This window comes from Haematobia irritans, chromosome 4, assembly GCF_050003625.1.
Source record: "Haematobia irritans isolate KBUSLIRL chromosome 4, ASM5000362v1, whole genome shotgun sequence".
Lineage (NCBI taxonomy): Eukaryota > Metazoa > Arthropoda > Insecta > Diptera > Muscidae > Haematobia > Haematobia irritans.
In genome coordinates, this window is record NC_134400.1 from 11,134,721 (window position 1) to 11,159,136 (window position 24,416).

The 24,416-nt window shown below is 26.5% G+C and overlaps 1 protein-coding gene across 1 annotated transcript; it reads left to right on the top strand.

Moving 5' to 3' along the window:
* The first annotated feature begins 1,294 nt into the window (after positions 1-1,294).
* LOC142235297 (uncharacterized) lies at positions 1,295-2,021 on the top strand. Its single transcript, XM_075306548.1, has 3 exons — positions 1,295-1,372; positions 1,450-1,764; positions 1,860-2,021. The coding sequence occupies exons 1-3, from the start codon at positions 1,295-1,297 to the stop codon at positions 2,019-2,021; spliced, it is 555 nt and encodes a 184-aa protein (XP_075162663.1).
* Positions 2,022-24,416: the final 22,395 nt, after the last annotated feature.

Sequence of the window (24,416 nt, forward strand, 5' to 3'; positions counted from 1 at the left end):
GTTGCCACTCGAGCCAAAAATAATCTACTAAAATTTTATTTATATATAAAAATTTTGTCAAAATTTTATTTCTATAGAAAATTTTTTTAAAATTTTATTCGGTTCATAATCTAGGTTGCCACTCGAGCCAAAAATAATCCACCAAAATTTTATTTCTATAGAAAATTTTGTCAAAATTTTATTTCTATAGAAAATTTTGTCAAAATTTTATTTCTATAGAAAATTTTGTCAAAATTTTATTTCTATAGAAAATTTTATTTTTATAGAAAATTTTGTGAAGATTTTATTTGTATAGAAAATTTTGTCAAAATTTTGTTTCTATAGAAAATTTTGTCAAAATTTTATTTCTATAGAAAATTTTTTCCAAATTTTATTTCTATAGAAATTTTATTCCAAATTTTACTTCTATAGAAAATGTTGTCAAAATTTTATTTCTATAGAAACTTTAAACTTAATTATATGCGTATTTAATCTGCCTTTTTTGGTTTAATATATGTATACCGCGTATGGACTATGTGGTATATATTACGGTGTTAGGAAGTTTTAAGATACCTTGCCATCGGCAAGTGTTACCGCAACCCAAGTAATTCGATTGTGGATGACAGTCTTCAGTAGAAGTTTCTACGGAATCCTTGGTGGAGGGTACATAAGCTTCGGCCTGGCCGAACTTACGGCCGTATATACTTGTTTCTATATAAAATTTTCTCAAAATTTTATTTCTATAAAAATTTTTATCAAAATTTTATTTCTATAGAAAATTTTGTCAAAATTTTATTTCTATAGAAAATTTTGTCAACATATTATTTCTATAAAAATTTTTGTCTAGATTTTATTTCTATAGAAAATTTTGTCAACATTTTATTTCTATAGTAAATTTTACCAAAATTTAATTTCTATAGAAAAATTTTTCAACATTTTAATTCTATAGTAAATTTTACCAAAATTTTATTTCTATAGTACATTTTGTCAATTTTTTTTTTTTTCTATATAAAATTTTCTCAATATTCTATTTCTATAAAAAATTTTATCAAAATTTTATTTCTATAGAAAATTTTGTCAGAATTCCCTCAGCAAAGTAAACCTCTTTTTCAGTATAGTGGAAAATATATTGTGCTTCGGTGATTTTCTATGCATTAGTCTTGTTTAATTTTTTTCTAACAAGTTTCATATCACAAAATTGTATTATAATGACTGATTTAGACACAAAAATAAGAATTTTACCATAAATTATAGGTAGTCTTACAAATAATTTACATTAGGAAAGTGGTCTTGTGCACGTCTAGAAAAATCAAAAATGAATTTTCTAATTATTATTACTGGTTTATTAATGGTAGTACAACATTTTCCGTTTGGATTCTCAGCAAGAGCAAAGGTTAATCTATTTTCAATAGTATATATATGTATATATATAGGCTAGAATCTATGTAGCCAATTTGTTTATAATTCCAGATAAAATCCATAATTTTTAAATCAACTGAGATAAACTTCAATAAAGAATACATTAGCAATTTTACCATGCAAATATCCCCAGATGGCAGCACTTTCGATTGTGAAGTGATTTTTATACAGGACATTATCGATTCATATTGGATTCTACTTTCGGTTGAAATGATGTTACCAAGTACCAATAATTATCGTAGCCTCTTCAAGTATGATATCGATGCTTGTAGTATTTTGGGAACCAAAGACATGAATATTGTAGCCCTATGGATGCAAAATATTATGAAGTATAGTAATCTTCCAAAATCATGCCCAATTCGAAAGGTATTAAGTGTTCCCAAAATTGACCCGCATGATTGATTCATGAGGGATTTTAAGAAGTTCTTGTCATTACACTGTCGATATTTTTCTATTTTCAGGGTTCATATATTTGGCAAAACTTCAAGGTGAACCAAAATAGTATTCCAGCTTTTGTAATCAATGGTTTGTATCGTATTAAAGCTTCAAACTACATCAAGGGAAGTTCAGAAAATCTAGATCTCATCAATGTCACACTCAATGTGGAAGTAAAAATGAAATAGAAGTAGTATCATAAGCATTTGAGCTGACAAAAATTATATTCTTGCTAAGCCCAATAACTATTTCTCCAAAGACCTATTGTAACTGGTATACCTGGTTTTATTTTTGATCAGTGTGAATTGACCCTAACTGCTTTGAAATATTTAATTTTATGTTCAATACTATCTAAATATAGCACTACTAATAAAAAAATTTATAGCACTATTAATAAAAATTTTCATTCAAGAACGAATGAGCTAGTTTGGTAATTCGTAATACTTATAGATATTTTGTAATTTGAGTGCTGCCGTAATAGGTACCTGTTCCAAATAAAGACGACTAAGGTTTCTACTAACGGCTGAAGACATCATTGGTACTTTTGGAAACCGTATCAACGAGTAAAATTAAATTGCAAGAAGAACATACGTACGAGTATTTGCTGGACAATAAAACAATATAAAATACTGCGCTATATTTTTAATTATATCAAAGATATAATTAAAGCCAAAGCCAAACATTTTAGTGTAAAACAAGTATATATGGCCGTAGAAACTTCTACGACAGACTGTCATCCACAATCGAATTACTTGGGTATCTTAAATCGTTTTCTAAATTGTGAGTTAGTCCATACGTGGTATATATTAGACAAAAAAGGTATGTGTAGGTAAGTCTTCAAATAATTACGAATCGATATGGACTTTTGCACGGTACGTAGGGAGCCAGAATTTAAATATGGGGGTCGCTTATATGGGGGCCATATACAATTATGAACTTGATATGGACCAATTTATCTGAGGTCTATATATAACTATTGACCGATATGGACCTAGTTAGGCATGGTTGTTAACGGCCATACACTAGCACAATGTACCAAATTTCAACTGACCCGGATGAAATTTGCTCCTCCAACAGGCTCCAAAACCAAATCTGGGGATCGGTTTATATGGGGGCTATATATAATTATGGACCGATGTGGACCAATTTTTGTATGGTTGTTAGAGACCATATACTAACACCATGTACCAAATTTCAGCCAGATCGGATGAAATTTGCTTCTCTTAGAGGCCTCGAAAGCCAAATCGGGGGATCGGTTTATATGAGGCTAGACCGATGTGGAGCAATTTTCGCATGGTTGTTAGAGACCATATACTAACACCATGTACCAAATTTCAGCCGGATCGGATGAAATTTGCTTCTCTTAGAAGGTCTGCAAGCCAAATTTGGGGGTCCGTTTATATGGGGGCTATTCGCAAAAGTGGACCGATATGGCCCATTTGCAATACCGTCTGACTTACGTCAATAACAACTACTTGTGCCAAGTTTCAAGTCGATAGCTTGTTTCGTTCGGAAGTTAGCGTGATTTCAAAAGACGGACGGACAATGTGTTACAAACGGAATGACAAAGTTAATATACCCCCATCCTATGGTGGAGGGTATATATATATATAAATATATCAAAATGTAACTTCTATGGAAAATATTGCCAATAATTTACTTCGAAAAAAAGTTTTATAAAAATTTTATTTCTATAGGAAATTTTGTAAAAAATTTAACTTCTTTGGAAAATATTGACAAAAATTTATTTCAATAAAAATGTTTATCAAATTTTATTTCTGTAGTCTTTATTGTAATTTAATATATATTGGCCCATGGCTTCAAATTACAAAATCGAGAAAATAAATAAAAAAAAAAATTTTTTGTCAAATTTTATTTCTCCACAAAATTTTCTCAAAATTTTATTTCTGTAGAAAATTTTTATCAAAATTTTATTTCTGTAGAAAATATTGTCAAAATTATATATATATATATATAGAATTGTTTTCATAATTTAACTTCTATAGAACATTTTGTCAAAATGTTATTTCTATAGAAAATTTTGTCAAAATGTTATTTCTATAGAAAAATTTTTCAATATGTTATTCCTATAGAAAATTTTGTCAAAATGTTATTTCTATAGAAAATTTTGACAAAATTTTATTTCTGTAAAAAAATTTTCCGAAATTTTATTCCCATAGAATATTTTGTCAAAATTTTGTTTCTATAGAAAATTTTGTCCAAATTGTATTTCTATTGACAACTTTGTCAAAATTTTATTTCTATATAGAACATTTTGTCAAACTTTTATTTCTATAGAAAATTTTCTGAAAATTTTATTTCTATAGAAAATTTTCTGAAAATTTTATTTCTATATAAAATTTTGTCAAAATTTTATTTCTGTAGGAAATTTTCTAAATTTTATTTCTATAGGAAATTTCGTGAAAATTTTATTTCTATAGAAAATTTTGTCAAAAATTTAGTTCTATAGAAAATTTTGTCAAAATTTTATTTTTATAGACAATTTTATTAAAATTTTATTTCTATAAAAAATTTTGTCAAAATTTGACATCTATAGAAAATTTTGTCAAAATTGTATTTCTATAGAAAATTTTACCAAAATTTCATTCCCATAGAAAATTTTACCAAAATTTCATTCCCATAGAAAATTTTGTCAAAAGTTTATTTCTATAGAAAATTTTGTCAAAATTTTATTTCTAAAGAAAATTTTGTCAAAATTTTATTTCTATAGAAAATTTTGTCAAAATTTTATTGCTATAGAAAATTTTGTCAAAATTTTATTTCTGTAGAAAATTTTCTAAATTTTATTTCTATCGGAAATTTCGTGAAAATTTTATTTCTATAGGAAATTTCGTGAAAATTTTATTTCTATAGAAAATTTTGTCAAAAATTTAGTTCTATAGAAAATTTTGTCAAAATTTTATTTTTATAGACAATTTTATCAAAATTTTATTTCTATAAAAAATTGTGTCAAAATTTGACATCTATAGAAAATTTTGTCAAAATTGTATTTCTATAGAAAATTTTACCAAAATTTCATTCCCATAGAAAATTTTGTCAAAATTTTATTTCTATAGAAAATTTTGTCAAAAGTTTATTTCTATAGAAAATTTTGTCAAAATTTTATTTCTATAGAAAATTTTGTCAAAATTTTATTTCTATAGAAAATTTTGTCAAAATTTTATTGCTATAGAAAATTTTGTCAAAATTTTATTTCTATAGAAAATTGTGTCAAAATTTTATTTCTACAGAAAATTTTTTCAAAATTGTATTTCTATTGAAAATTTTGTCAAAATTTTATTTCTGTAGACAATTTTATCAAAATTTTGTTTCTATAGAAAATTTTATCAAAATTTTATTTCTATAGAAAATTTTACCAAAATTTCATTCCCATAGAAAATTTTGTCAAACTTTTATTTCTATATAGAAATTTTGTGAAAATTTTATTTCTATAGAAAATTTTGTCAAAATTTTATATATATAGAAAATTTTGTCCAAATTGTATTTCTATTGACAACTTTGTCAAAATTTTATTTCTATATAGAAAATTTTGTCAAAATTTTATTTCTATAGAAAATTTTCTGAAAATTTTATTTCTATAAAAAATTTTGTCAAAATTTTATTTCTGTAGAAAATTTTCTAAATTTTATTTCTATAGGAAATTTCGTGAAAATTTTATTTCTATAGAAAATTTTTCAAAATTTTATTTTTATAGACAATTTTATCAAAATTTTATTTCTATAGAAAATTTTGTCAAAATTTTACATCTATAGAAAATTTTGTCAAAATTGTATTTCTATAGAAAATTTTACCAAAATTTCATTCCCATAGAAAATTTTGTCAAAATTTTATTTCTATATTGAAAATTTTGTCAAAATTTTGTTTCTATAGAAAATTTTGTCAAAATTTTATTTCTATAGAAAATTTTGTCAAAATTTTATTTCTATAGAAAATTTTGTCAAAATTTTATTTCTATAGAAAATTGTGTCAAAATTTTATTTCTACATAAAATTTTGTCAAAATTGTATTTCTATAGAAAATTTTATCAAAATTTTATTTCTGTAGAAAATTTTACCAAAATTTCATTCCCATAGAAAATTTTGTTAAAATTTTATTTCTATATAGAAAATGTGAGAATTTTATTTCTATAGAAAATTTTGTGAAAATTTTATTTCTATAGAAAATTTTGTGAAAATTTTATTTCTATAGAAAATTTTGTGAAAATTTTATTTATATAGAAAATTTTGTGAAAATTTTATTTCTATATAAAATTTTGTCAAAATTTTATTTTTATAGAAAATTTTGTCTTAATTTTATTTCTATAGAAAATTTTGTCTTAATTTTATTTCTATAGAAAATGTCGTGAAAAGTTTATTTCTATAGAAAATTTTGTCACAATTTTATTTCTATAGAAAATTTTGTCAAAATTGTATTTCTATAGAAAATTTTACCAAAATTTCATTCCCATAGAAAATTTTACCAAAATTTCATTCCCATAGAAAATTTTGTCAAAAGTTTATTTCTATAGAAAATTTTGTCAAAATTTTATTTCTAAAGAAAATTTTGTCAAAATTTTATTTCTATAGAAAATTTTGTCAAAATTTTATTGCTATAGAAAATTTTGTCAAAATTTTATTTCTGTAGAAAATTTTCTAAATTTTATTTCTATCGGAAATTTCGTGAAAATTTTATTTCTATAGGAAATTTCGTGAAAATTTTATTTCTATAGAAAATTTTGTCAAAAATTTAGTTCTATAGAAAATTTTGTCAAAATTTTATTTTTATAGACAATTTTATCAAAATTTTATTTCTATAAAAAATTTTGTCAAAATTTGACATCTATAGAAAATTTTGTCAAAATTGTATTTCTATAGAAAATTTTACCAAATTTTCATTCCCATAGAAAATTTTGTCAAAATTTTATTTCTATATTGAAAATTTTGTCAAAATTTTATTTCTATAGAAAATTTTGTCAAAAGTTTATTTCTATAGAAAATTTTGTCAAAATTTTATTTCTATAGAAAATTTTGTCAAAATTTTATTTCTATAGAAAATTTTGTCAAAATTTTATTGCTATAGAAAATTTTGTCAAAATTTTATTTCTATAGAAAATTGTGTCAAAATTTTATTTCTACAGAAAATTTTTTCAAAATTGTATTTCTATTGAAAATTTTGTCAAAATTTTATTTCTATAGACAATTTTATCAAAATTTTGTTTCTATAGAAAATTTTATCAAAATTTTATTTCTATAGAAAATTTTACCAAAATATCATTCCCATAGAAAATTTTGTCAAACTTTTATTTCTATATAGAAATTTTGTGAAAATTTTATTTCTATAGAAAATTTTGTCAAAATTTTATATATATAGAAAATTTTGTCCAAATTGTATTTCTATTGACAACTTTGTCAAAATTTTATTTCTATATAGAAAATTTTGTCAAAATTTTATTTCTATAGAAAATTTTCTGAAAATTTTATTTCTATAAAAAATTTTGTCAAAATTTTATTTCTGTAGAAAATTTTCTAAATTTTATTTCTATAGGAAATTTCGTGAAAATTTTATTTCTATAGAAAATTTTTCAAAATTTTATTTTTATAGACAATTTTATCAAAATTTTATTTCTATAGAAAATTTTGTCAAAATTTTACATCTATAGAAAATTTTGTCAAAATTGTATTTCTATAGAAAATTTTACCAAAATTTCATTCCCATAGAAAATTTTGTCAAAATTTTATTTCTATATTGAAAATTTTGGCAAAATTTTATTTCTATAGAAATTTTTGTCAAAATTTTATTTCTATAGAAAATTTTGTCAAAATTTTATTTCTATAGAAAATTGTGTCAAAATTTTATTTCTACAGAAAATTTTGTCAAAATTGTATTTCTATAGAAAATTTTATCAAAATTTTATTTCTGTAGAAAATTTTACCAAAATTTCATTTCCATAGAAAATTTTATTAAAATTTTATTTCTATATAGAAAATGTTGTGAGAATTTTATTTCTATAGAAAATTTTGTGAAAATTTTATTTCTATAGAAAATTTTGTGAAAATTTTATTTCTATAGAAAATTTTGTGAAAATTTTATTTATATAGAAAATTTTGTGAAAATTTTATTTCTATATAAAATTTTGTCAAAATTTTATTTTTATAGAAAATTTTGTCTTAATTTTATTTCTATAGAAAATTTTGTCTTAATTTTATTTCTATAGAAAATGTCGTGAAAAGTTTATTTCTATAGAAAATTTTGTCACAATTTTATTTCTATAGAAAATTTTGTCAAAATTTTATTTCTATAAAATATTTTCCAAAATTTTATTTCTACAGAAAATTTTGTCAAAATTTTATTTCTATAGAAAATTTTGTCAAAATTTTATTTCTATAGAAAATTGTGTCAACATTTGATTTCTATAGACAATTTTATGAAAATTTTACTTCTATAGAAAATTTTGGCAAAATTGTATTTCTTTAGAAAATATTGTCAAAATTTTATTTTTATAGAAAATTTTGTGATGCAAGAAATTTCAAATGAAATTATGAACTTTAGCCCCCAGTCTACTGAAATGGTTGTAAGAAATATTAAGAACTTTTAAAGTCCAATTGAATCTTAAATGTTGGTCAAATATCCTCCCAAAAGCCAGCTGCCATTGCTAGATCGCTACAGGAAAAAAAGAAAAAAATCCTTGTGATTATTTGTACATATCCAAGTGTCAGGAACATTCCCAAATTTTTGTTAAACTCCAATATCTGTATTTTCAGTCCAGTTTTGTATGGACATGACTATAGAATTTTATCCAGCTACCAATGAATTGCACTATTTGGTTAGGTACTTACCATTTTGGGGGTTACATGGCAATGTATGGAAACACGATTAGGGCTATTGAGATGACTAACTCGTTTCTAATCGACAAACGCATTCTCACATATCCAGAAGTTTGAAGTGTTACACTGTAGTGGGTTTTCAATTCGCTTATATATGTTGGACACTTCACCATTCTGGGGGGGGAAGGCAAATGACCCAAGCGTTGGTTGTAATATCGTAACGTTTACCACAATGTGCAAAAATTCACTTTCTATCAGCATTCGATACCAAAAGGGGAAGTGTCTCAGTAATTACGCTCTGCTGTAAGGCGGGCATTGCCTTTGGGGCCAGAGTAATGAATTACGAGGGTGGTCCGATAAGTCGTTAGTATACAAAAAATTTCCAAAAAAAGTCTCCTCTTCACTGAACACACTTGGTTCAACGATGCTCAAAAGCAATTGAGCATTGTGGAACATATGTATTCTCGATGCGATAAACTTATCATTCACAGAAAAAAATTTCACGAAAATGTTTCCAATTAAAATTTTAATTGAGTTTTAAAAAATATTCAATTAAAAATTTAATTGAATCAACAAATTTTTTAATTGAAACAAAAATCAATCACAAAAATTAATAATATCAATTAATTTTTTAATTGGATCAATTAATTTTTTAATTGACCTTCAATTAATTTTTTAATTGACCTTCAATTAATTTTTTAATTGATACTATCATTTCTGTGATTGAAGACATTTCAATTAAAAAATTAATTGGATCAATTAATTTCGTGATTGAATCAGAAAAAAATTTTTTGTGTGTTCGACAGTGTCTTGGCCTCAACGAATTTAGAAAAAATTGCCAGGTTGGGAAAGCACTTTTTAGCCCATTTTGACCTAAGCTGGAGTCTGACTTGGTCAAAGGGACAATTTTCATCAGTTCAGCGTGAAATCCTCCCAATAATTTGACATAGTATTATTCTATGAATGTTTTAGCCTGGGGATTACACCTTGGGAATCCCGGAATGTTATGATCATCAGCTTTTCGAGCCGTCGTCTTTTTGTTGTATCATCCATTTTATTTTATATTCTTTTGGAATACCTTGCGTTGAAAATATTTTAATTACACATTATTATGCTGACACTGCCCTTTTCATATGTCCGGCCTCATGCTTCTATGAACGAATTTCAGATTCATTTATGCCAGCGCGATAAAAATGTTGTGTTGGCATTTTTCAGGCCAGCAACATCATCCCAAATGATTATGCAATGGAACCTCAATTTTATGCATGCTTGGACATTTGCATCAAATTGATGCCAATGGGTTGTATGCACATGGGGAAGGCCATAAAATTCACATAGAGGGTTGCATCGATGCAGGAACATGCACAGAATTCTGTTTCACACCGAACGAAAATCTACTCTAGACTCTGGTTAGGCAAGAGATTTTTCTATGGAGGCGAAAAAACAAGCAATCGTTGGCTCTCCTTCAGCAAAAGATTAAATCTACTGATTCCCAGACAATATACACAAAGCAAAAATATCATAAAATTGAGATAACGAAATACTCATTGATATAACGAACGCACTTCGCTATGTACAATGGAAATACAATTTATTTTTTTATATAACGAAAAGTTTCATTGTATTTATGCAATTTTTTGTTGCCTCAATTTTAGTGGCTAACTTTGTCCATATCACGAAGTATTTGAGAATCGGCTATAAGAACAAGGTCCAAGGTCAAGGTGATTGAGCTAAAAACAGGATCAGGACTGATTGATAAGAGAAAAGTTTGCTACCTTTGGTATCATAGTGAACTGAGTAGACAAAATATCGGACAGCTACTATAAATAAACTAACCTAAATCAACTATTCCACTACTTTCGTGTAATATACAATATCATCAGATCAACCCTTATTCATCTCTTGCTGACTCTCTTGATTTAGTTTAGTTTATTACTATTTTTTTTTTTTTTTTTTTTTTGAAACAATTAAAAAACCAAAAGTTTTTGGTTATTGTAATTGCCTAACGAGTTAAAAAAAAATGTATTGATTTTTCTGACAGCCCTTATTTGTTTTTTTTTTCTTTTGTTAACTCAAGCTTAAAATTTATATAGGACAATGTAATCACTCATGCAACAAACCAAAAAAATATTAACTCAGCAATTTCAAACAATGATTAGTTGGCCGGTTTTAGTTAACCGAAAATGGGAAATGAAGTGGAGCACAACATCAAGCATTCCACACAACGACATAAATTTAATCTCATACAGAAAAATATTTTTGAGATTCAATCATAAAAATAATTGATCCTACAATATTTTAGTGACAATATTTTTTTACCAATTAATTATGGATGGGGGTTATACTAACTTTGTCATTGCAGTTGAAACCACGGTTGCCATTCGACCCAAAACAAAAACAAAAAAATTCAGTTTTTTATAAAATTTTTGTGGTTGCTATGAAAAAACATGTTTCTTCAAAAGAAATGATTTTATTGATGTGATTGTCAAGATTTTATTTATATAAAAAATTTTGTGAAAATTCTATTCCCATCGAAAATTTTGTGAAAATTTTATTTCTATAGAAAGTTTTGTCAAAATTTTATTTCTATAGACAATTTTGTGAACATTTTGTCAAATTTTTATTTTTATAGAAAATTTTGGCAATTTTTTATTTATATAGAAAATTTTATGCAAATGTTGTTTATATGGAAAATTTTGTCAAATGTTTTATTTCTATAGAAAATTTTGTCAAAATTTTCTTACTATAGAAAATTTTGTCAAAATTTGATAGCCATAGAAAATTTTGTCAAAATTTTATTCCCATAGAAAATTTTGTCAAAATTTTATTTCTATAGAAAATTTTGTCAAAATTTTATTTCTATAGAAAATTTTGTCAAAATTTTATTTCTATAAAAAATTTTGTCAAAATTGTATTTCTATAGAAAATTTTGTCAAATTTTATTTCCATAGAACATTTGGTCAAAATTTTATTTCTATAGAAAATTTTGCTAAAATTTTGTTACTATAGAAAATTTTGTCAAAATTTGATAGCCATAGAAAATTTTGTCAAAATTTGATAGCCATAGAAAATTTTGTCAAAATTTTATTTCCATAAAAAATTTTGACAAAATTTTATTCCCATAGAAAATTTTGTCAAAATTTTATTTCTATAAAAAAATTTGTCAAACTTTTATTTCTGTAGAAAATTTTGTCAGAATTTTATTTCTATAGAAATTTTTAGCAAAATTTTGTTTCTATAGTAAATTTTGACAAAATTTTATTTCTATAGAAAATTTTACCAAAAGTTTATTTCTACAGAAAATTTGGTCAAAATTTGATTGACATAGAAAATTTTGTTAAAATTTTATTTCTATAGAAAATTTTGTCAAAATTTTATTTCTATAGAAAATTTTGTCAAACTTTTATTTCTATAGAAAATTTGTTCAAAATTTGATTGCCATAAAAAATTTTGTCAAAATTTTATATCTATAGAAAAATTTACCAAAATCCAACCAAAAAATCAAGAATTCTACAAATATACCTAGCAATAACAAGTATATACGGCCGTAAGTTCGGCCAGGCCGAATCTTATGTACCCTCCACCACGGATTGCGTAGAAATTTCTACGAAAGACTGTCATCCACAATCGAATTACTTGGGTTGTGATATCTTAAAACTTCTTAACATCGTTTTCTAAATTGTGAGTTAGTCCATACGTGGTAGAGAGCCAGAATTGAAATATGGGGGTCGCTTATATGGGGGCTATATACAATTATGAACTTGATATGGACCAATTTTTGTGTGATTGTGGATCGATTTATCTAAAGGCTATATATAACTATAGACCGATATGGACCAAGTTAGGCATGGTTGTTAACGGCCATATACTAGCACAATGTACCAAATTTCAACTGACTCGGGTGAAATTTGCTCCTCCAATTGGCTCCAAAACCAAATCTCGGGATCGGTTTATATGGGGGCTATATATTATTATGGACTGATATGTACCACTTTTGGCATCGTTATAAAATATCATATACTACCACCACGTACCAAATTTCAACCGTATCGGATGTATTTTGCTTCTCCAAAAGGCACCGGAGGTCAAATCTGGGGATCGGTTTATATGGAGGCTATATATAATTATGGACTGATATGAGCCAATTCCTGCATGGTTGTTGGATACCATATATTAACACCACGTACCAAATTTCAACTGAATCAGATGAATTTTGGTCTTCAAAGAGGCTCCGCAGGTCAAATCTGGTGATCGGTTTATATGGGAACTATATAATTATTGACCGATGTGGACCAATTTTTGCACGGCCATTAGAGACCATATGCTTACACCACACGCACAGAAAAACCATGTTTGGACATGGTTGCCGCATCCATTTAATGCTTATCTAGAGCCTGTAATTGCCGCGAAAACCATGTATTTTGTCTTTGTAAAAATAGTTTTCGAGCGGAGAAAAATGTATGGTGGCAATAAGCATTTGAATGGTTCTCAAATACCGCAAACATGTTCTATCATTTAAATGATAGAATTTGAGACCATTAAACGGTCGGGAAAATCATGTACCTGACCATTCAATTTTTTTTACTTTTTTACAGGGAAAAAAGTATTTTTATAGGTTAAGTATAGATATGTCTAAAACCATTACATGGCCATAAAGACCATTTACATTTTTTTCGTGACCATTTAATTTTTTAACTTTTTTTCAGCGAAAAGAATTTTATAGAAACATTGAGCAGGTACACACGATTTTAATTTTGCGCGTCAGTCACGTGTTGATTGTTTCTTGGAATGGACGGAGAATACGGATTTACTTTGTTTTGTGTTAATTTATTTATTCATAAGTGGCACGTGGTTTTATGTGAACACAAAAAAGGAAAGTGTAATTGAAAAATATACCTGTTTTTTGTTCTGAATTTTGCTATATGGATCATTTATTTTTATTTGCAGTTACATGATGTCTGCGTTTGTACATTTGATGGGCACACGATGTAAATATGGAATTATTACTTATTGTTGAAATTGAAATAAAATAGTGTGTGTAAAAATATGTGATGTTTGCTTGCACGACATTATAATTGCAAACAAACAATGAATTAGTTTATAAATAAATAAAAACAAATAAATAAAGTTAATTTTGTGTTTTCTTTTCTCAAGTGGTGTCCTTTTTTCGACGATGAAAAAAGTTTTTTCATAAAGATCAAAACATTTTAGGTTGTGACCATGTTCTTTTAACTAGAAGAAAAACATTTTGAATGAATACCATAACATTTTAAATCGTGACCATTGTATTTTCATTCAAACAAAATTCTTTTTATCAATATAATAACATTTTAGATGAGGACAATTATATTTTTCTTGGAACCATGTTCACTGAGCCAACATGGTTGCAGGTTAAAATGTTACATGGTCGCCGCAAAAATAGCTCCTATCATATTATTTTGCTCTTCGAATATGATTGTGACAATCATGTTTCTTCTCTGCGTGCATGTACCAAATTTCAGCCGGATCGGGGGGCTATACGTAAAAGTGGACCGATATGTCCCATTTGCAATACCATCCGACCTACATCAATAACAACTACTTGTGCCAAGTTTCAAGTCGATAGCTTGTTTCGTTCGGAAGTTAGCGTGATTTCAACAGACGGAAGGACGGACATGCTCAGATCGACTCAGAATTTCACCACGACCCAGAATATATATACTTTATGGGGTCTTAGAGCAATATTTCGATGTGTTACAAACGGAATGACAAAGTTATTATACCCCCATCCTATGGTGTAGGGTATAAAAAGGCTTCCTGTTCCGTCCTGGACAGGGTTTTTGACAAAATTTTCTATAGAAATAAAATTTTGACAAAATTTTCTATCGAAATAAAATGTTGACAAAATTTTCTATAGAAATAAAGTTTTGAGAAAGTTTTCTATAAAAAAAAAACATGTGGACAAAAAAAAAAATAATATTTTATATAGAAATAAAAATTTTGACAAATTTTTCCATAGAATAAAATTTTGACAAATTTTTCTATAGAAATATAATTTTGACAACAATTTTTATAGAAATATAATTTTGACAGCAATTTTTATAGAAATAAAATTTTGACAAAATTTTCTATTGAAATAAAATGTTGAGCAATTTTTCATAGAAATAAAATTTTGAGAAAATTTTGTATAGAAATAAAATTTTAGGAAAATTTTCTATGCAAATAAAATTTTGACAAAATTGGCTGTAGAAATAAAATTTTGACCAAAATTTTCCATAGAAATAAAACTTTGCAAAATAAGATTTTTTTGTTTGGTAAAATTTTCCCAAATTTATTTTATTATTTTTGACTCAAGTGGCAACCGTGTTTGTGTCCCAAAACATTTCCAATGACACAAATGCGCATGTTTGCTAATTCAGTACGGGTGGTTTAGGTTATGATATAGTTGGTCACGTCGGACTTTCTACTTTACTCAATTGTTATATGTATATAGCCGCAATTTAACCCAAAACTTAATTTTTGAACCCATTCGAAAATCGATTGATTTCGGTTCATAAATATTTATAGACTCCTCGGTATTTAATCTGCCTTGTTTTACCTAACATACACTTGATATTGGCCAGCCCCCAATTTATTTTGGTATTATATAACAATTTTGTTCACGCTTGTCATTTTGAATCGCATGTCCATCTCTAACTCTTAATTGTATGTAGTATGAAAATTTCTTCAAATTTGTCAGTTTGAATCACGCGCCTAACTCTTAACCTTAGCATGGTGTATGGTCACTCACGCTTGCCACTTTGAATCTTCCAAACTATACCCCAGTAAAATATAGTTAACCCAGCATTCTGTCATAAGAACATACAATGGCAGGAGTATTTCACACCGGAAAAAAGATGCGATAATTATAACGAGCAATCTCAGGAGACAAGAATTGCATGGTAATGCAAATTACAAAATGGACATGCCACACATGCACAATGTGGCATGGTAATGTGGTGATTGCTCTATGTCGGATTTTGCCTTAGTGGCAAGCGGTTTGTTCTCAAACATTCAACGATAATAAGCGTATATGTGTAAGTGTGAGTGTGACAATTAATATTCAAATTTATTAGCCACCTCTGAACTCGATAAATGCATTATAAGAACACTTACACAAACATACACGCACATACACCAAGGGGGGAAAATGCAATCAACAAGGACAACGCATACATGCCACCCTCATATTGGCCATGGATTTTGAGCCTTTGGCATGTGAATGCCACTTGGCACAAAGGCCAGACGATGGACAACTATGGCGTAGATATACTCACGTGCGGCTTGTAAAGTCTTGCTAATTGTCCGGATATGAAGTTGTACTGGAGTGCGTGATTGAAAATGAGAGGAGAGAGCAAGAAAGCAATTTAAGAGAGAGAGAGAGAGAGAGCATCAAAATGAGCACTCGTTGATGTTTTTTTGTTCTTCTTTCAGTGTCGACTTTATTATGCAGACAATTTTCATTGAGATTACAGAAGTCTATGAAAATATATTGGCGACAAATACGTGATGGGACTTAAGGGAAATATATCAACACCATTTTAAAAATTTTAAATACGAAGACCAAAGTAAAATTGTGGGAAATTTGCCACAAACATTTTCTTATCAAAATTGTTTAAGATCTACCATGTAAATCAAAATGTGGCGAAATATTATCAAAATACCTAACGCGGTGTTATTTTCAACCACCCGTGTTTTCAATAGCTATCACATTGGAAACTTTTTTCAAATTAAAAATTCCTAATCTTTCCAAATGTTTGAGATTATGCTCCGAAAAAAATGTAACCGACTGGTCAATCAAAGTATGGTTCAACGCAACAGGCCCGACATATTCCGGAAAGTATATCAAAATGTATAAAGTATATCAAAATGTGAACATGTAACATGTTTGTCGCAACAATATTATTTTATCGAAAATTATGTATCTGATTTCGGCCACCATATATATGTTTGGCAAGAAAACAACATTTTTGCTACAAAAGTGTTCTATATTCCATGTTCACCGTTCAACATTTGTAAAAATTTTATTTCTATAGAAACTTTGGTCAAACTTTTATTTGTATACAAAGTTTTGTCAAAATTGTGTTTCAATAGCAATTTTGTCTTTCTATAGAAATAAAATTTTGACAAAATTTTATCCCTCTAGAAAATTTTGTCCAATTTTACTTCTATAGAAAAATTTGTCAAAATTTTCCAATTTTTTTTTTTATTTCAAAATTTTATTTCCATAAAAAATTTTAGCAATTTTTTATTTCTATAGAAAATTTTGTAAAAATTTTATTTCTATAGAAAGTTTTGTCAAAATTTTATTCCCATAGACAATTTTTTGAACATTTTATTTCTATAGAAAATTTTGTCAAAACTTTATTTCTATAAAAAATTTTGTCAACATTTTTTTCCTATAGAAAGTTTTGTCAAAATTTTATTTCCATAGAAAATTTTGTCAAAATTTTATTCCCATAGAAAATTTTGTCAAAATTTTATTTCTATAGAAAATTTTGTCAAAGTTTTATTCCCATAGAAAATTTCGCCAAAATTTTATTTCTATAGAAAATTTTGTCAAAATTTAATTTCCACAGAAAGTTTCGCCAAATTTTATTCCCATAGTAAATTTTGTCAAAATTTTATTCCCATAGATAATTTTGTCAAAATTTTACTTCTATAGAAAATTTTGTCAAAATTTTATTTCTATAGAAAATTTTGTCAAAATGTTATTTCTATAGAAAATTCTGTCAAAATGTTATTTCTATAGAAAATTCTGTCAAAATTTTATTTCCATAGATAATTTTGTCAAAATTGTATTTCTATAGAAAATTTTGTAAAAATTTTTATTTCTATAGAAAATATTGTCAAAATTTTATTTGTATAGAAACTTTTGTCAAAGTTTTGGTCCCATAGAAAATTTCGTCAAAATTTTATTTCTATAGAAAATTTTTTAAAAATTTTATTTCCATAGAAAGTTTCGTCATAGAAAATTTTGTAAAAATTTTATTTCCATAAAAAGTTTCGTCAAAATTTTATTCCCATAGAAAATTTTGTCAAAAGTTTAATCCCATAGAAAATTTTGTCTAAATTTTGTTTCTATAAAAATTTTTATCAACATTTTATTCCCTTAGAAAATTTTGTCTAAATGTTATTTCTATAAATAATTTTATCCAAATTTTAGTTTTATAGAAATTTTTGTCAAAATTTTATTTCTATAGAATATATTGTCAGAACTTTATTTCTATAGAAAATATTGTCAGAATTTTATTTTTATAGAAAATTTCGTCAAAATTTTATTTCTATAGAAAATTCTGTCAAAATTTTATTTCCATAGATAATTTTGGCAAAATTTTACTTCTATAGACAATTTCGTCAAAATTTTATTTATGTAGATATTTTTGTCAAAATTTTATTTCTATAGAAAATTTTGTCAAAATTTTAGTTCTATAGAATATTCTGTCAAAATTTTATTTCCAAAGATAATTTTGTCAAAATTGTATTTCTATAGAAAATTTTGTAAAAATTTTTATTTCTATAGAAAATATTGTCAAAATTTTATTTCCATAGAAAATTTTGTAAAAATTTTATTTCCATAAAAAGTTTCGTCAAAATTTTATTCCCATAGAAAATTTTGTCAAAAATTTAATCCCATAGAAAATTTTGTCTAAATTTTGTTTCTATAAAAATTTTTATCAAAATTTTATTCCCTTAGAAAATTTTGTCTACATGTTATTTCTATAAATAATTTTATCCAAATTTTAGTTTTATAGAAAATTTTGTCAAAATTTTATTTCTATAGAAAATATTGTCAGAATTTTATTTCTATAGAAAATATTGTCAGAATTTTATTTCTATAGAAAATTTTGTCAAAATTTTATTTCTATAGAATATTCTGTCAAAATTTTATTTCCATAGATAATTTTGTCAAAATTGTATTTCTATAGAAAATTTTATAAAAAAAAAATTATTTCTATAGAAAGTATTGTCAAAATTTTATTTGTATAGAAAATTTTGTCAAAGTTTTATTCCCATAGAAAATTTCGTCAAAATTTTATTTCTATAGAAAATTTTTTAAAAATTGTATTTCCATAGAAAGTTTCGTCAAAATTTTATTCCCATAGAAATTTTTTTCAAAAATTTATTCCCATAGAAAATTTTGTCTAAATTTTGTTTCTATACAAAATTTTATCAAAATGTTATTCCCTTAGAAAATTTTGTCTAAATGTTATTTCTATAAATAATTTTGTCCAAATTTTAGTTTTATAAAAAATTTTGTCAAAAATTTATTTCTATAGAAAATATTGTCAGAATTTTGTTTCTATAGAAAATATTGTCAGAATTTTATTTTTATAGAAAATTTCGTCAAAATGTTATTTCTATAGAAAATTTTGTCATAATTGTATTTCTGTAGAAAATTTTGTCAAAATTTATTTCTATAGAAAATTTTGTTAAAATTTTATTTCTGTAGAAAATTTTGTCTAAATTTTGTTTTTATAGAAAATTTCGTCAAAATTTTATTTCTATAGAAAATTTTGTCAAAATTTTATTTCTGTAGAAAATTTTGTCTAAATGTTATTTCTATAAACAATTTTATCAAAATTTTATTTCTATAAAAAATTTTATCAAAATTTTATTTCTATAGAAAATATTGTCAGAATTTTATTTCTATAGAAAATATTGTCAGAATTTTATTTCTGTAGAAAATATTGTCAAAATCTTATTTCTATAGAAAATTTGGCCAAAATTTTATTTCTATAACAATTTTTGTCAAAATTTTATTTAAGACAATTTTGTCAAAATTTTATTGCTATAGAAATTTTTGTCAAAATTTTATTTAAGACAATTTTATCAAAATTTTATTTCTATACAAAATTTTGTCAAAATTTTATTTCTATAACAATTTTTGTTTTTTCAAAATTTTATTTCTATAGAAATTTTTGTCAAATTTTATTTCTATATTGTGTCAAAATTTTATTGCTATAGAAAATTTTGCCAAAATGTTATTTCTATAGAAAATTTTATTTCTGTAGAAAATTTTGTCAAAATTTATTTCTATCGAAAATTTTATTTCTGTAGAAAATTTTGTCAAAATTTATTTCTATCGAAAATTTGTGAAGGCTACTTAGATGGAGAGGAAAATTTTGTAAAATAGACCAAAACATCACGAATTCTAGCAAACAGTAAAAAAATATACCATTTTTTTGGAACTCTACTGTAGCAACCGTGGTAATGATGCGATGCAGACAAACTATGTTGCCTTTGAAGCAGCTGTACACAAGCTTCCCGCAAATGCTGTTTTGTGGGCTCGAAATTCGATAAATTGAGAAAGAATTTATGTTGTTTAGACTCCGGCTCAGGGGAGCCACCATGGTGCAATGGTTAGCATGCCCGCCTGGCATACACAGTGTCGGGGCTTAATCAAGGCACGAACGCATAGCAATGTGGCGACTCCAGATATTTTCGCCGTATTGAGATGACCGCGACTTTGGCATTTTTTAGTACCAATCTTACTTTGCAAAATGCCCCAGGCGCAAACGGCCTACGGAGTGAGATCCGCAAGTTTTGGTGGCCATTGTGCGGTATAAATGAAGTGAAAAACCTCCTTTTTCAGTCATTCTTGATTGACGCATACTGAGAGGGTTGATGCTCAGTCTCGTTGGAATGTCTATGGTCTGCTTGCGAAATTTTTGTCTCCATAGAGCATGTCTGCTCTGTCTTTTTGAATGGCTTTCAATCGAAGAAAGAAGAAAACCAAATCGGTAACTGGCCACTTTCGTTGAAGAGAAAAAAATTCTTAACTTTTTTCAGCCTAACTTTTTTTGTACATCGGTGAGCTCTTGTGTGTTGTTTTTTTTTTGGAAAATCAATGGCTTTAGTCCAAGTTCATTTTGTAATATGTGATGCATCCGTCCTCGCGATATGTTCAACTCACGTGGATGTCGATCAAATGTGGCCTTCACTTTTCGGATAATTTCTGATGTTGTTACCACTTTTTTGACGCGATGCAACAGTGCCAGCATCACGGTAACAATCAATGGTACGAGAAACAAGAAATTTATTCGCATTTATATGCTGGTGGGCTCTAACGATACTCACTTGTGGCTTTCCAGCCATATATAAAGCAATCACATTATCACCATAAGCGTAGTAAGGCCTCTGGGGGCAGGGCTTGGCCCCCTCCCGAAAAAAAGTAGCCCCCCCCCCTAGAATGTGAAAACCTATATATGATTTTCCATTATATATTGTTATTGTAGTATAGATAGGGGGACTATAGCCCCACTGGTTAAAAATGTCTAAATACGGCAATGATTATCACGTTTGAATCCCATCAGGAATAGTTTTGTTTGTGAATGCAATAGATCAAAATACTTCGTAAGCGCGGTAATTAGAGCGGGCATGCCTGATTTCAGCCGGATGGGATGAAAATTGAGGGCACATAAAAGTCATGAAATTAAATATTGGGATCGGTTGAAATAGAATCTACACCTAAATGTTGTCCGATATAGCCCATAGCATATAGCCCATAGCATCAATAACAACTTCTTAAGCAAAATTTAAAGCCGATATCTTGTTTTGTTTAGAAGTTAGCATGATATCAACGAAAGTTCCGACAGACATCAAAGGACGGAGATTTACTCATTATTTCCTTGGTTAATGGGAATTATACACTCGACCTGTTGTATCAAATGCGGATATGTTAACCATTGTGCCACAGTGGAAGGTCTGTATTCTTCCATACACAGAAAAAAATTTCACGAAAATTTTTCCAATAAAAATTTTAATTGAGTTTTAAAAAATATTCAATTAAAAATATAATTGAATTAAAAAATTTTTTAATTGAAACAAAAATCAATCACAAAAAATAATAGTATTAATTAATTTTTTAATTGGATCAATTAATTTTTTAATTGATACTATCATTTCTGTGATTGAAGACATTTCAATTAAAAAATTAATTGGTTCAATTAATTTCGTGAATTTTGTGTGTATAATTGCTCAACTTTTCAGAGTATCCTCATTTTCTCATGTTTACCGTTCATTAACTGTTCTGGCTGTTGGGTATGTTTTCTCTGGCTAGTTGGTTTCCAGCTTCCTGGCTTCCTGTGTTATGACAATAGACTTAAATTTGTCTCTTTTTTGCAGAGTAAAAGTCTGCGGCAAGAGGTGGTATGTGGTTCTTAATTATTTGCATATGATTTGACTTTATGACCGACAACACAACAGCAGCAACAATGGAAAGAGTATTACCGCTTCATTCCAAGAACATAAAACTCCTGCTCTAGCAGGAGCTCTGGCATGCAGACCTCAAAATTAAAAAAGAGCAAAACGACAGGCATTATCTTTAGCAAACCACTCATGTACAAATGACACTAACACACACGGACACACAGAGAAACTCATACCAATGCATTAGCATACATTCCAAAGACCTTAAAGCTCTGTGAATGAAAGAGTGCAAGTCGCATAATGCCTTAAGCCTTCCCATATCAAAAAAGAGTTTAGTGAGGGTGTCATTGTGCATTTTTAGAAGGCCTAGACACACGTGTGGTGTGTACCCTTGTGGCACATTCGTCGTTACCTTTGAAGCTGTCTCACAGCTTTGAGCCAAAATAACCACCACCTTTGAGACATAATTGTTAATGATGATTAGATTCAATTTAAGGCATCATTAGAAACCTCTCACACCTTTGGGAATTCCATTGTGTGATTATCAACTTCATTATGATCATTATCCTTATTGGTGTTGGCCACCCTTCATCATCTGGGCCGCAACAATTACTAACTGAACCTCTGGACAGGTAAGGTAATTCTCCAACTTGCTTCATTTGTATTCTAATTTGAAAGTGGCCTTAGGTGGGTCCAACGAGAGAAGCGGAGAGAGAGACAGAAAGAGAGTTGTAATATACCCACACACTCATACATATATATTCCCTTGGATGTGGGCTAGTAAAGTTTTGCTAATGTTACTAACAGTTTCGGTTACATTTGGACAGTAGGGTGGAATGAATTTGGAGTGTTAAGATTTCAGATCTCACTCAAACAAGAGTTTACTTGGTTCTAAAGATTTTGATGCGACTTGTTTGAAATAAACATATTTTTTAGCGATCGCACTGGCTTTAAATCTAGGATCAATAAAATTAAAATTAGGATACAAGTCTCTTTCATCGAATTTTAATTTTACGTACAAACAAATGCCAGTTTAGAAATCCAAATTATATCGGATGCTTCAAAGTAAAAAATTTTGTTTTTTTTATTCCAAAAAAAATTTGAAGCTTTTTTGTCTTAAATCTAAATATTCAATATTTCAGTTAATTTAAGGACGATTTATTTAAATCAAAAATGTGTTTCTTTATTATAGGGAAATTTTACCTTACAGTGCTTCCACGTTCCACCCTAGTGTACTCATAATCATCTCAGTATCATTGTAGATATTGTGCTTTGCATATATTACCAGTTATGGTCAGTACCTTAATGTATACTGGACCAGGGCTAAATGGCACTGGAAATTTCACCATCCTACATTACCTTGATAGTTGTGGTAAAGTTGAAAATTTATGCCTTTTGTTACATTTTGTACACGTTGAGCAATTTGTTTCGTCAAATCACCTCAGGGTTTACGGTTGGTTTAATTTTTGTGAAATTATCATTAAACATGGTCGCTACGCTTCCTAATGATGTCGGTATTGTGTTGTCACAAAACATGAGTTGGAAACAAGACTATTCTTACTACAGGGTAACTTATAAATAAAATTTTGACAATATTTTCTACAGAAAATCAAAATTTTATTTCAACAGAAAATTTTGTCAAAATTATATTTCTATAGAACATTTTGTCCAAATGTTAATTTGTAAAATTTTTTTCACAATTTTCTTTCTATCAAAAATTTTGTCAACATTTTGACAAAATTTTATATATAGAAAAAAAAATCCTGACAAAATTTTCTATACAAATAAAATTGTGACAAAATTTTCTATAGAAATAAAATTGTGACAAAATTTTCTACAGAAATAAAATTTTGACAAAATTTTCTACAGAAATAAAATTTTGACAAAATTTTCTATAGAAATAAAATTTTGAAACAAATTTTTATAGAAAAAAAAATGTTGATAAAATTCTCTATAGAAATAAAATTTTTACAAAATTTTCTATAGAAATAAAAGTTAGACAAAATTTTCTATAGAAATAAACTTTTGACAAACTGTTCTGAAGAAATAAAACTTTGACAAAATTTTCTATAGAAATAAAATTTTGACAAAATTTTCTATAGAAATAAAATTTTGACAAAATTTTCTATAGAAATAAAATTTTGATAAAATTTTCTATAGAAATAAAATTTTGACAAAATTTTCTATAGAAATAAAATTTTGACAAAATTTTCTATAGAAATAAAATTTTGACAAAATTTTCTATAGAAATAAAATTTTGACAAAATTTTCTATAGAAATAAAATTTTGACAAAATTTTCTATAGAAATAAAATTTTGACAAAATTTTCTATAGAAATAAAATTTTGACAAAATTTTCTATAGAAATAACATTTTGACAAAATTTTCTCTAGAAATAAAATTTTGACAAAATTTTCTATAAAAATAAAATTTTGACAAAATTTTCTATAGAAATAAAATTTTGACAAAATTTTCTATAGAAATAAAATTGTGACAAAATTTTCTATAGAAATAAAATTTTGAGAAAATTTTCTATAGATATAAAATTTTGACAAAATAAAATAAAATTTTGAAACAAATTTTTATAGAA